The 14,812-nt window shown below is 40.2% G+C and overlaps 1 protein-coding gene across 1 annotated transcript in view; it reads right to left on the reverse strand.

Annotated features, from left to right (window-relative positions):
* The window catches only part of EDIL3 (EGF like repeats and discoidin domains 3), a 440,325-nt gene that overhangs the window by 98,707 nt on the left and 326,806 nt on the right, over nucleotides 1-14,812 (reverse strand). The window contains exons 7-8 of the mRNA XM_034773693.1: nucleotides 4,454-4,609; nucleotides 3,134-3,278 (exon numbers count right to left, since the gene is read on the reverse strand). Of these exons, the coding sequence (XP_034629584.1) occupies nucleotides 3,134-3,278; nucleotides 4,454-4,609 (301 nt within the window). The remainder of the gene's footprint in view (nucleotides 1-3,133; nucleotides 3,279-4,453; nucleotides 4,610-14,812) is intronic.

Raw genomic sequence — 14,812 nt, forward strand, 5'->3', positions numbered from 1 at the left:
GCAGGGGGAATGCGGGGCCAGGGTGAGTGAGAGTCCGGCCTGGCCCCAGTGCAGGCAGGACTCAGTTGGGTGGTAGGGAGAGGAGGGGGGCGGCCCGCAGTGCCAGACGGCGGCTATTCTCCCACCCTGGGCAGCGGGACTCGGGAGCAGCCGCTGCTGCAGCTCCCACTGCCGCGGGGGGAGGAAGCGGCCGATGGCCAAGCTCGGCGGCTGCGGCTGCGGCTCTGGCGCCTGGGCCAGAACCCCCCGAGCCTGGGCTTGCTGCGGGGACCCAGCAGCGCACATGCTGCACGTGCCCAGCCCCTGGCCAGTCGCGTCTGGGCTGCTGCCCAGCTGGTACTATCCCGCGGCAGCCCCGGAGTGGGGGCAGCAGGCCCCAGCCCCCCCGTCCTGCTCGGGTCCCGCAGGGGAACAAACGGGGCTGGGCTGCCAATGCCTCCGCCCAGGGGCCGCCATGCGATAGCACCAGCTGGGCAGCAGCCCAGACGCGACTGGCCAGGGGCTGGGCGCGCGCTGCTGGGTCCCCGCAGCAGACCCTGGCTCGGGGGCTTCGGGGGCGCCAGAGCCGCAGCCGCCAAGCGCCATGGCCGCTTCCTCCCCCCGCGGCAATGGGAGCTGCAGCAGTGGCTGCTCCCGAGTCCCGCTGCCCAGGGGGGGAGAACAGCCGCCGCCTGGCCCCGTGGGCCGGCCCCCTCCTCTCCCTACCACCCAACTGAGTCCTGCCTGCTCGGGGCCAGGCCGGACTCTTACTCACCCCGGCTCCGCGCTTCCTCTGAGTCTCCCAGGCCTCCCTCCAGCGCTTGCGGAGGGAGGAGGAATGGTGAGCCTGGAGAAGAGGCGGGGATTCGGGGAGGGAGCCAATCGGGGAAGGAGGGGGTGGAGTCGGGGCGGGGGGGGGGTGCGAGCACTTCCGGGCTCCAGGCTCCGGTGCATTTCCTTGTTTGTCCAGTGTCCCGACCGCACGTCGGTTGGGACGCGGGACAAACAAGGAAATATCGGGACAGTCCCAATAAAATCGGGACGTCTGGTCACCCTAAATTGCCGCCACAGATCGCGATTGCTGGTTTTTTTTTTTGTTTTTGTTTTTGGCTGCTTGGGGTGGCCAAAACCCTGGAGCCGGCCCTGTTCCCAGCTCTGCCATTGACTTGCTACGTAACCCTGGAGAAGTCACTTGACTTCTGTATCGGTTGTCCCTCCTACCCTTTGTCTGGCTTGTCTAGTCAGGATGTAAGCTGTGGGTGGGGAGCAAAGGCTGTCCCTCAGTATGTGTTTGTACAGTGCCTAGCACAATTTTGATTGGTACTTCTAGGTGCTACTGTAAATAAATAATTAGAGAATCACAGAAATGAAGCATTGGAAGTGACCTCTGGTCATCTAATCCAGCCCCTTGCACACACGCAGGACCAAATATACTTAGATCATCCCTAACAGGTGCTTGTCTAACCTGTTCTTAAAAATCTCCAATGATGGGCATTCCACAACTTCGCTTAGAAACCTGTTCCAGTGCTAAAATATATTCATAATTATGAAGTTTTGCTTAATAGCTAATCTAAATCTTCCCTGCTGCAGATTTCTTGTCCTACCTTCAGGGGACATGGAGAACAATTGATCACCATCCTCTTTATAACAGCCCTTATCATATTCCCCCTCAATCTTTTTTTATCAAGACTAAACATGTCCAGTTGTTTTAACCTTTCTTCATAGATCAGTTTTTTTTTAAACCTTTTATCATTTTCATTGCTGTCCTCTGGACGCTCTCCAACTTATCCTCATGTTTCCATGTTTCCCAGAAGTTGACACAATACTCCAACTGAGGCCACACCACTGACAAGTACTGTGGGACAATTAACTCCCATGTCTGTCTTACACCTCAAAATGATATTAGTCTTTTTCACAACTGCATCACATTATTGACTAATTCCACATGTGATCTATTATAACCCACAATTCCTTTTTAGCAGTACTACTACCTAGCCAGCTATTCCCCATTTTGTAGTTGGGCATTTGATTTTTTCCTTCAAGTATAATACTTTGCACTTGACTTTATTCAATTTCATCTTGTTGATGTCATTCCAATTTGTCAAGGTAATTTTGAATTCTAATCCTCTCCTCTGGAGTGCTAGCAACTCCTCCCAGCCTGGTGTTATCCACCAATTCTATAGGTCTCTACTCCATTATCCAAGTAATTAATGAAAATGTTGAATAGTACTGGACCCAGGACAGACCCCTGTAGGATCCCACTAGATATGTCCCCCAAGTTTGAAAGTGAACATTGATAACTACACTGTGAGCACAGTCTTTCTGTCAGTTTTGCAGTTACCTTATAGTCATTTCATCTACATCACATTTCCCTAGTATGCTTATGAGAATGTCATGTGGGACTCTGTCAGAAGACTTAGTAAAATCAAGATACATCATGTCTACTGCTCCCCACATGTACTAGGGCAGTAATCCTGTCAAAGAAGGAATTTAGTTTGGTTTGGCATTACTTGTTGTTCACAAATCAGTGTTGACTATTCCTTATAACCCTATTATCCTCTAGGTGCTTACAAATTGATTGTTTAATAATTTGTTCCAGGTATCAAAGCTAGACTGACTGGTCTATGATTCCCTGGGTCCTTTTTGTTCATAGGTGCTATATTTGTCCTTCTCCAGTCCTCTGGGATCTCACCTTTCCTCCACAAGTTCTCAAACATAATAGCTAACAGTTCAGAGATTGTTTCAGGTAGTTCCTTAAGTACCCTAAGGTTAATTTCATCAGACCCTGCTGACTTGAATACATCTAACATATTTAAATATTCTTTAACCTGATCATTCCCTATCTTGACGTGCATTCCATTCCTGTGTTTATTTTTAGTTTTGTTAAGCATTTGGTCACTACTTACCTTTTTAGTGATGACTGAAGCAAAATAGGCATTAAATACCCCAGCCTTCTGTGCCCATTTCAAGCAACAAATAATTTGATATCAATATGTACAAAAATATATACCCTATTCTAAATACAAAGAATATCAAATTCAACCATGCTGTAACACCACAGATGTCAATGGAATTATACCATGAATAAATGTTCTAAACCACAGGAACAAAGCGGTTTTATGCTATGACAATGGTGTGTTGTTGGAAAACTGACCTGATAATTCACAGCCAAGAAGTTCCATCCTCAAAGTACAGTGTCTTCTGCAAACCTGAGGATATAGTCGGATGTATTGTGATTTTATTGGAGGTGTGAAAGAATTGGCATACGGAGTATTGTTGTCCACATTTCCATGGAACACCTGTGACAACAACAATAAAATAAAAAATAAAAAAAATCACCATACATTTCAAATAGTACAAGGATCACAACTGGATCCTTACTTTATCTTCATGGACTTCTATATATCCACTTCCTTTTCTAGTCTTGATATCCTGTTTGTCATGACTTTCCACATTTAGAGGCTTCTCCTTCACCTATGCTCCCCAATCTGGCCGGATTCAGCAGGGTATTTGAGCATAACTTGAAGCATGTGGGTATTTCTATTTGTTGCCTTTAGTAGAACTACTTGATGAGTTGTGCTCATGCTTAAGGTAAGGAATGTGTTTAAGAATCTTGCTGAATTGGGATCTCTCTCTCTCTCATGCTCCAGCTATTAATATAGTAAAATCACATCTTCCCTTCAACTTGTGTATTAAAATGTCCCTGTTCATTTTAGTCTGCAATTATAAACACTGATCCATACTTACTTTCCCCTCCCTTATTTAAGAACTGATCCAACTTCCACTGAAGTCAGCTGGAGAGATTCCATTGACTGCAATGGGATTCAAATCAGGCCCTTAAAGGATTTCTCTATTCTCGCTTCATTGTAATTAGATATTCTTACACTTCGCTTTCTCGCCTCTTTACAGTCTTTTCAACACAGCATTCCCTCTGCCTACATGACAGACACTGTGTCCAACTCTGTGAAGTGCCTTACTTCTAGCCTACCTCTCATAGTAAAGCATTCTGTGCTGCTTTGTATAAAAATAAATTCTAACTATATTGTAAATATTTTTTGTTTGTTTTTTTACAGGAGGACACCATTTTTGCAATGCGGACATTAGCATTGATGAATGGGTTCTAGGGTATCAAGGGTTAACTTTAATCTGCCAATGTACTAAAACTAAATTGAAAACAGAGTCATGAGTAATTACTGGTAAACTAATTAAAATGAAAATCAGTTAAGTGTAATAAACAGGATTTTTCTAGCCGGGGGACACAGTGTTTATAGAACCATCAATTAAAGAGTAAGAAAGCCTTAGCAGACATAAAGTGGAAATGTATTGCTATTTTTTCCAGAAAAAATAAGGCATCACACATAAAAGTGCTTTTTCTGTTAGACAATTAGACTCGTCTTCTGGAGATACCTTTTGCTTTCAGAAGTCAGATATACCTTGGGATTTTCATTCACACACACAGGTGACTCAGTCTTACCATATCTTCATTGGTGCCTTTTACTTTGTATGTCACCCAGGACTTCCCATCATTACTATATGCAATTTTGTAAGATTTGATATATTCTGGGCTTCCAATCCTCTTGGCACCTTGGGTTATAACTCCAGTGACTCTCATCTTCCTTTGCAGGTTTATCTGCAATAACAATTCAATATCATTGGTAACCATCAGAGGGACACAGTTGCTATTATGACACTAAATTGTTGTTCTGACTCAAACAAAAAAGAAACCAGTGCTTCATTCTGTAGCATTTTGATTGATTGTCTCTACATTTCATTTGATCATAAATATGAAAAAAAAAAAACACTTTTGCCCCCAAAGCTACATACTGTGTTATTTGTATATGTGTTGCATTGTGTCCACAGCTAAGATTTAATCTTCCATTCCATTAGATGACTGATTTTGACCCCCCCTCTCCCCCACTCTAATATCACAAGAATCTTCATTGCATGGTCCTCTGCCAGTGTAAAATTTTCCTGGAAAGTCTGAGGCAAAACAGAATAGGGATTTCCAACATACGGGTGTTCCAAAAGAAAAAAATCTGTGTTTTGACCTTTCAAAACAGGTTTTTTTTTAATGGGTTTGATTGTAAGCTCTCTGAAGCAGGGCTGGTTTTTCTAGTTTGTGTTTGTTCTAGCACAATGGGGTCCTGGTCCATGACTGGGAATCCTGGGCACTACAATAACACAAACAAATTAACAACAACAACAAAATAACTGCATGCACTCATACCAAAGTGCTCCAGATTTCCTCAGTTTTGAAGACAAGCCACAGCAATTAAACAGATTCAATGCATTTAAAACTTCTGAAACTGGAAAATTTTGAACACACATTATCTGCAGGTGGAAAAAAAGGCTATTTTTCATCAATAAGCTCTTTCTCTCTCAGTGTAATCCTCCCTTGGAATTTCCAGTCTTTCCAATGTTTCTCTCCTTTGAGAGACTGCAAGGTTCATTTCCCCCCATTACTAATTGATAAACATTTATTCAACTTTCCCTTGGAAGGATTTTATATCTATTATACACACGCATACAGTCAGTGGGATTCCCTTCTCATACACCAGCATAATTCCCCTGCCTTCAATGTACTTATACTTGATTTACATCCTTATAGTGAGAGGTAAAGCAGACCCCCAAAAGTTACAGCTCAGGGGCCTGTTTGTCTTCAAACATACAGTTATAAATATGGAGTAACTCTACTAAAGTCAATGGAATTACACCAGCGTAAAACTGATGTAAGAGGAGAATCAGGCCCAATATATTTACAATCAAATTTTAAGTAGAGCAATTCACAGTTCTTTCCCCCCATCCTTCTGAAAAAAAAAAACAATTAATAAAACAGCAAAATCTGTTGAAGTGGTCCACTCCAGGGACTGACAATTATACTAATTGAGAGGCGTCTCCCAATTAAAGCAAAATGGATTTGTGCTCAGTACATTGGAGTATATTTTAGCACGGTGTCTTATTATAAGAGGTTGCCTAATAAGGGTGATTTAATATACTTTTCATTCTGTATGTGGAAAATCTTAAACATGCACAAACAAAAATAGTATGTCACGTAACCCTGTAATATTTACAAAAAACAATCAAACCAAACAGTGCCACCCGCCCCCAAGTCTGACAAGTGATAGTTAAGTTAAAGAACACACAATTATAGCTAACTTGCTTCCCAGTTCCATTGACACTGTTATTCAAATGGTAACCATTTTTCAACTGCACTAACAGTTCACACACATTTATACAGATGATTTTTTTCTAATTCTAATATGGCTTTTTTGTACAAGTCTGCCCTCCAATGATTTATACAATAAATGTTAATATAACTAACTAAAGCTTTTTGAAACCCATCTCCCTAATGCTGGAGAAACAATGGCTACTAACAGCATCCATGACTGCAACAGCAAACAAAGAGTAATTATTAGTGGAAAGAGGTTAGATTGAAGGGAGGTTTCCAGTGGGGTTCCACTGGGATCTATTCTGGGTTTGGTGTTGTTTAACATCTTTATTAATGATCTGGATGTAAGTATAAGAGCATACTGATCAAGTTTTCAGATGTCACAAAGTTGTGGGGAGGGTTGCCAACACTTTGGAGGACAGAGATAAAATTCAGAGAGTCCAGACTATAGACAACAAAATTAAATTCAACAAAGACAAATGTAAGGTGCTACACTTAAGGAAGAAAAAACAATTGCATAAATACAGAATGGGGGGTAAATGGTTTGGTAGCAGCACAGCTGAGAAGGATCTGGGAGTTGTGGTGGATCACAATCTCAACATGAGTCAGCAATGTGATGCTGTTGCAAAAAAGTAAATGCAACAGAGGTATAGCATGGAAGTCTCTGAAGGTGATAGTTCTGCTTGACTATATACTGGTTAGGCCTCAGCTGGAGTACAGTGTCCAATATTGGTCACCAATGTATAGACAGGATGTAAAGAAACTGGAAAGGATCCAAAGGCAAGTGACAAAGATGATCAAACAGATGGAATGCAAGTCATATGAGCAAAGGCTGAACAAACTGGGTCTGTTCAGTTTGGAAAAGAGGAGATTAAGGGGAAATATGATAGCAGTCTTCAGATACTTGAAAGTTTTCCATAAAAGAAAATGGAGAAAAGTTGTTCTCTTTTGCTATAAAGGGCAGGACAAGGGGCAATGGGTTCAAACTACAGCATAGAAGATTTAAATTAAATCTCAGGAAAAACTTCCTAACTGTAGAACAATAGGACAATGGAACAGACGCCTCGGGAGACTGTGGAAACATCTTCACTGGATGTTTTCAAAAGGAGGCTGGATAGCCTCTGTCTTGGATGGTTTAGCCACAGCAAATCCTGAATCTTGGCACGTGGTTAGACTAAATGACCCTTGCAGTCCCTTCTACCCCTATGATTCTAACCCTTTGACACTAAACTTCTGTGAGCCCCCTCTCCCCACACGTTTGGAAGAGTTGAACACTCTTGGAGACGGTGTTTCGATTTTTTGTTTGTTTTTATAAAAACATGAAATTAAAGGGTGCTCCTGCCAAATGACTACACATGAAAACTTTAGCCATACCATTGCTTAATTAAAATAGTTACTTTCTTTTACTTATGGAATTTGAGTTCTGTTTGACCTGTGACCTTGATACTTTAAGAAAATAAGTTTTCTGTGCTCTACACCCATACACCCACCTCCATATCCATGTATTTTTAGGTAAAAACTATGCCCCTTTTTATTTAGTCTTCAGTTTTAACAAACTTTTTTTTTTTTTTTTTTTTTTTTTTTTAAGCTTTCTGGGTCTCTATTTCTGCTCTGAACCACTGAGCATTGGCTTTCAACACTGCTGAGCTTCATGCAGTTTTGCAATCAGATTTAAAAATAAGAAATCGGATGCTATACAATATGCTTGATTTAGGTCTCTATGTTTCTTCAGTACTTCTGAGAAAACCCACAGGAAGGGAAAAAAGTACCTTGAAATTCCCAGAACTTTCATGTGTATAAAAATCTCAGGGGCTAAATTTGACAGGTATAACTCCATGAAGTCAAAAGAATTACAGCAGAAGAGAAACTGGTCCATAGTGTCTGTGTTCTATTATGACCTTTACGTTTGCCAAGCCAGAGCCTAGCAAAATACAAAATATTACAACTGTGCAGTAACTATAACTAAAAGCAGGAGGTGAAAGCTTTCTTACCAAGTGTATTTTAGTAGGAAATAAAGTTCCCAGTATGGAATGTGAACTAGCACTTTTAGCAATACAATCTTTTAAAAAACTCAGTCCCCTGTGGTAATTGCGAAGAAAAACAACTCAAATTAATTGTTAGACCTTAGGCTTTAGGGATACAGAAAAAGCAAGGACCTAGGAAATAATGTCATACATTTTAATGATATAGCTATTTGTGAGTTAAAATAAACAAGGAGATGAAAGGCATTAAGATAAGAACAACAATTTGACACATCATTTTAAAAAGACAGGAGTTTATTGGCATAAAGAAAATTAAGCATAAAAACTATTATATCTATATAGACATAACAAGGATGGAGAAAGTCAATAATACCCTGATGAAAGAAACTCACACTATTAAAGATTAGATGCTGGAAGAAGAACACCCTTTATGGAAATTTTGATCTTTGCCACTGAAGAATTACTAAGAGCAGGGAAAGGGATCAGTTCCATATTCTTTATTCATCTAGGTAGCCCAATAGGATTATTCACATGAATAGAGCTGCAGGATTGGCCCAATATAAAACAAAGGGCCCCAATTCTATTAATAATATGGCATATAAAAATAATTCCTTTGTTACTCAAAAATTATGGGTCAAATTCTGCCATCCTTACTCATGCCAGACAGCAGTTGACGAGACTTGTTGAATAAGGTACTGTTCAACACTAGTATCAGAATCTACCGCTAAATGACTAGTTAATACAGTATTAGTAGAGAAGCTCATTTGCGACTAGGTCATGCAATCCTTATTCATACTGGTGAGCACTTACTCACACAAGTAACACTCCACAGATCTCAAAGAAAAGGAACTTTGTGAATTTGAAAAGTATTTAAATTTGAAAAGTATCTATTTAAAAAGTAGGGTTACTTGTGTAAGTAAGTGTGCAACAATGTAAGAGTTGCACAAACTAGCCCTTATAAAATAATTCCTGGGCAGTCTACTGAGTTTATGGGCTATAAACCTAATTCGAGACCTTTTATCACAACAAGATAAACAATCAGAAGCTCCTAGAGCTGGGGGATGCAGTGGGGTGAGGGCAGTGCACCTGCCTTTCTGTGTAATGGCCAGTAGGTATGACCTGGCACTGGGCAAACAGATGTCCAAGGGTGAAGCAGGTTTGGGTCTGGTCTACTCTCCTGGAGGCATCAGGACTGAATCTACATTCATTTACACCAGCTTCACACTGGTGTAACTTTATTGTCTTCAGTTAAGTTAATCCCGATTCACAGTAGAGTAAGTGTGAAATAAGTGGAGAAAGCAAGGAGAATCTTGCCCATTGTGTCTGAGTCAAGCTCCCACTAGAATGCTGAATCAAATCATCCTTATATCAAGGCTGTGGCTCTTGGGAGCTGGGGTAATTAATTCCCCTAGACACTTTTGAAAATCCCACTCAACCTTGAATTTTTTTCATCCCTTTGACCCTTTTAGCTACAGGCACCCTGGTCCCCATGGGTCTGCATATCGCAGGATCAGGGCCTATTATATAAAACCACCCCAGGTGTCATGTTTTCTGTTCTTTGTGATGATTCTAAAGCAGTAATTAATAATCATGCTATTTGCACAGGTGCACTAATATCTTTGATTATGTTGGTGCATAAACAAAACCGTTTGGGAGTAAAACACTGAAGTATCTATGTTGAAGATGTCAAACAAAAGCAGCCTCATTAATCTGAGCTCTCTTCAAAAAAGAGTGTTTGCCTGAAAATGGCAACATCTGAAAGAAAATATTTATAAAGTTTTACAGACAATGGAGGATATAACTGGGACAATGTTTTAAAACAAATTTAGGCTCCATGCAAGTCATGCGTATAACTTCTCTCACAAGTGTGAGTACGTGTGTGTGTGTACGTACGTATGTACGTATGTACTTGGGTTCCAGATCAGGGCCTCAAGAATAATATTCTGTTAATACTTTAGTGATGTAATTCATTAAGGCAGAGAATGTCTAGAAAGGGAAATAAACAGAGATAATTACCTTCCATGTGGAGAAAATAAATTATTTTTGTAGCCCTTGCTTGCCATTTCAAGATTTTCCTGTCTGTTGTGGCAGCTGAAAGTGCTCCCCCCACAGAGTCATGTATACATATACATATTTCAGTGGTATCTCATGTCTTAGGTTCCAAAGCTATAGATGTCAGAATTCTTTATAGATCTTAAATTCCCTAATTTTGTTAACTTTAAAATAAGAGGCTATTGGCTCATTCAGCAAAGTAGTACTTAAGGTGGATTTAGCTGCTAGGAACACCATTAAAGATCTGACTTACAATTTTGGCCTTGGAATTTGGGATACACAGGAGACTTGTTAGCCTGCTGAATAATTTGTTACAACTATCAGTAGACATGTAAAATGTAAGGAGTTCAATATTCATACAGAATCCCAAGCATGGAATCCATTTTCTCCAGGTATTATTCAGTGTCTAAAAATCTTTCTATGTACAACATAAATGGAGGAAAATTTGAATGGTTTTTCCTCCCTCCTTTGACACACAACTCAAGATTCTGAATAACAGAATGCTTTTTTCAATCATCTTTTATCTTGTTTTATGCCTCTTTGGCTGGTCAAATTATCTCTGCTAGGCTCTGAGATGGTGAACTGTGGGCTTGTTCCACGCAGCTCAAACAGGGGAAACGTCTAATGGGATCAGTTTAAAGTTCATATGCTTCTGCAGCCCAGGATCAAATACTGTCAAACTCAACATGCAGAAAACCTGCACTTGAAAACAATGATGTTCACTTGACTCTTCATCTATTCCAGTGCTGAGTGTATTTTCTACTAATCTTAGTTATCCTTTATGCAAAAACCAGGGTTTGAGTGGGGATTGAATATTATCAGAATGGGGAGATTCACCAAAGCAGCCCTTCTCTCATGGCCTTATCAGTTTCCCAAAGACTGAAGTTTTAATTTTTCTTTAAATATAAAATATATTAAAAAAATCAACTTTCTGGTAAAGGCAGATGGAAAATGTTCACAAACATTTTCTGGTGAAAACGGGGACATTTTTACAAAGAATTTTTTTGTTACCACCTCTAATTTCCATCCTGGATGGTTGTGAAGACTACAGTTGGTCAAAACTGACTATCTGTTTCATGGAAGAGTTTCGGTATTTTAGAATTTGTATTTATTCTGAATGGGAACACAGCCAAATATTTTAATTTCCCATAAAGTAATATGCACTACTACTACTACTACTGACATAACATGATATGGCATAATACAATCATTGAAATAGTTTATTTTATTTTTAAAATCATTAAGGAAGCTGCTACTTAAAGCAGATTGAAAGACTTGTCTTATTCGCTAGTTCGTTCAAAAGGTATCCAGTTTGTATTGTAATAAAAAACTGTTTGACACAGTCAAAAATAATACAATAGTCATGGTATAAAAATAGAAATATCCAATAAAATAAAATTCAACCAAAAATTTCAGAATTTCCCAAGTCAAAAATTTATGAAATTTTTTTTCTTTAGAAAATATTTTTCTGCAAAAATATTTGTTGAAATTAATGCATTTAAAACCATCCATTTGAAATAAAATGTCATTTTTCATCACCAGCTCTAATGAAGACATCACTCTGAGCTGGAACTGGAAACATACCAGCATGGAAGTGAAGCAACCACTCTAAGGGCAGAATGACTGCCATTTCCTCTCTACCAACCCAAGAGGTCACAAACACGACATCTGTGGACCCACTGTGCTGGGAGGGAAAAGCTGCACAGCAGGGCTCAGCACCACTGCATCTGTGTGGTAGGAGGTCCACAGGCCTTATCTGCACTTGCCTTTTTGTTGAAGTTTCCCACTGCACTACCATTTGAGCTGCCCCACTGGTACTAGCAATACTAGGAGCATTAGTGTACACCACCAGTGGCCTGTGTTTTAAATAAGTGGCATCTATAACTGGTTTGAATAGAATTAAATGACACAGTGGTTAAAATGCTTATGGCTTGTCTACACTTGGTAATGCAGTGCCAGTGTAGATGAGATGTTCACTTGCTGCTATGACTCACAGGCTGAGAGCTTACACAGTCATTCCTGACTAAGCCCTGGGAAAGGGTTCCTTTTTCCCCACTCCATTTCGACCTTCTGTGCAAAGCCAATTTACTTGAGCTTTGTATGTTGATGGAAGGGTGACTAATGCTGAAGCCTAACAGCAGCAATTTAAATGTCATCACAATCAGCTATTTCACTGTTCATCATTTTTGCAAGCGTGAAAAGAGCTGAGTAGAATGCCAACACTTTCTCTGTGCCTCCAGTCTGACCCCTGGAGTGGACATGTGTGGAACGAACAAAAATGTGGCAGATGATATTTCTGTAGCTTTTGATATTTAAAAAAAATGTGGGTAACATTCTTCTTCTGTGGCTGATACATGATTCTGATAAGTATACAATTTTCAAATGTAGGCACCTAAATCTCACATTTGGGTGCTGAAATAAGCTGTTAGGTGTCCCAATATCTATTTTAATTGTCTAAATGCCAATTGAGCACCCCCATGCAGAACTGGGTATCCCAATTTAGGCTCTAATCTGGTTCCCACAGAAGTCAATGCAAACCTACTAACTTCAGTGGCATAAGATTGGGCTGCTAAATTTGAATATTGGGCCCTAGGGCCCCAACTGTCAAACCTGGGTATCCAAAATGAGGCTCCTAAATCCTTCAAACAGAAATTATGGATTCGACAGATGTTAAGAGCGTGATGTGGAAATTATTCACTTAAATTTAATGGCCAGTGTTGAAGACAGACAAGATGATCATAATGGTCCCATGTGGCCTTAAAATATTTGAATCTGTGGGTAAGTCTACACTACAGCACTACATTGGCGCAGCTGCACCAATGGAAGAGCACTCTCCCGTCAGCATAATTACTCCACCTCAGCGAGAAGTGGAAGCTATGTTGGCAGGAAAGCGTCTCCCACCGACATAGCAGTAGTGTGGACAGCACGAAACGTGCATCACTTGGAGGGCTTTTCTACACCCCTGAGCAACGTACGTAATATCAACTTAGATTGTAGTGTGGACCTGCCCTATGTTTAGGAATCTAACAAAGAGAGGCCTGATTTTCAAAATGCCGAGTCCCTGCAGTTTCCAGTGAAGTAAGAACTGGAGTCAAGGGAGGCTGCAGTTAGTCAGCACTTCAGAAAATCAGAAGCACAAACATTTTGTGCTTTAGTTGAGGCACACAAGTTTGATAATTTTGGTCTAAGTCTCATAGTTCATGTTGATGCCATTGTGGATGTTATAGGCAGAAGGATAATTTGGCCTTAACATAGTGAGAACAGTTATAGTGTTTACAATATATACAAAAGAGACACATGATAAGAGACCTATTGCTATAGCACAATGAAGCACTTAGAGAAAATGCAAACTTAGCTACTCATATGCCTGGATGATAGAAGTCATTACTTTGTGCTGAAACATTAGTTATTTTTTAAACTGGTAGTAGAAATGAAAATGTAGTTTGAACGATGATTCTTCTCTGTCAATGACTTCAGAGCCTTTGGCTTGCTCCTGAGAGATCTGAGCACCCATAGTGCTACACTAAGGTCAAGGAAAATTGCAGGTGCTCAGCCACTCTCTGCATCATATTCATTGTTAGCTGCTTTATGGCAGTCACTACTTTAACTGCCTTTTGCATTGCCAATACGTGATAGCATTGCCAGTGGACCACGTACAGATTTACTATGAAGATGTTATTGACAGTGTTACAGAGAGTGTTGCATTCCTAAATGCTGACTCAGGATCAATTAAATATCAAGACAGAAAATACACAAAGAATAATGTGAAACATGAGAATAGGAAACTTTTGATATTTTTCATTGTCATGCATAGTAGGGTAGAGAGAGAGAGAGAGAGAGAGAGAAAGGGGTGAAGGTGTAGGGAAAAGGAAAAAATTTCTTTACACAATTGTGCTACAAATAATATGAGAAAGCATGGCAAACATCCAAGTTCCTACATGACAGGCAATGTGAGATGTAACTGAAATATTAAAATAAATATAAAAAGAATCTTTTAATGCTAAGAGGGTGATCCAGATGAACTAAATATGGAGACACTATTATAGGGATTGTTCAATATTTTCCATAAGATTTCGGATAAATACACTGATATTTTCTGTTAATTCCAATTTGTTGTATGAGCAAAAGTCCTTCACTTAGACCCGGACCCAGAAAAGCCTTTCCCCATCTCTGCTATTGCATCTTCAACAATCTATTGCCTCTCTGTACAGTGCCTACCACAATGGGGTCCTGAGCCATGACTGTGTTTCCTAGGCACGGTGGCAATAGAAATAAATAATCATCAGCCCCAGCCCTCTTCTGTACTCACTACTAGCTTCTCCCCATCCAACCTTCCAAAAGCATGTGCTGAACTATAAGCATGTGAGCACTCTTGACTTCAGTGGAAGTACTCATGTGCTTAAATTTAAGCATGTGCTTTCCGGTGGCATGGCCATGAATTATCTCATTGACGTCAATGGTACTACTCACATGAATTTGACCCTCTGTGCATAGATCAAAGTACATGTTAAAAATCATAGATACGGAAAACATACGTTTGGGGGTTTGTAGCATTAAACAGAATATTATATGCTATGAACAACAGAAAATGCTCACCTCATTTATTTATTGCTGAGAAATTTCCCTTTAT

This window comes from Trachemys scripta, chromosome 6 (genome assembly GCF_013100865.1).
Source record: "Trachemys scripta elegans isolate TJP31775 chromosome 6, CAS_Tse_1.0, whole genome shotgun sequence".
NCBI lineage: Eukaryota > Metazoa > Chordata > Testudines > Emydidae > Trachemys > Trachemys scripta.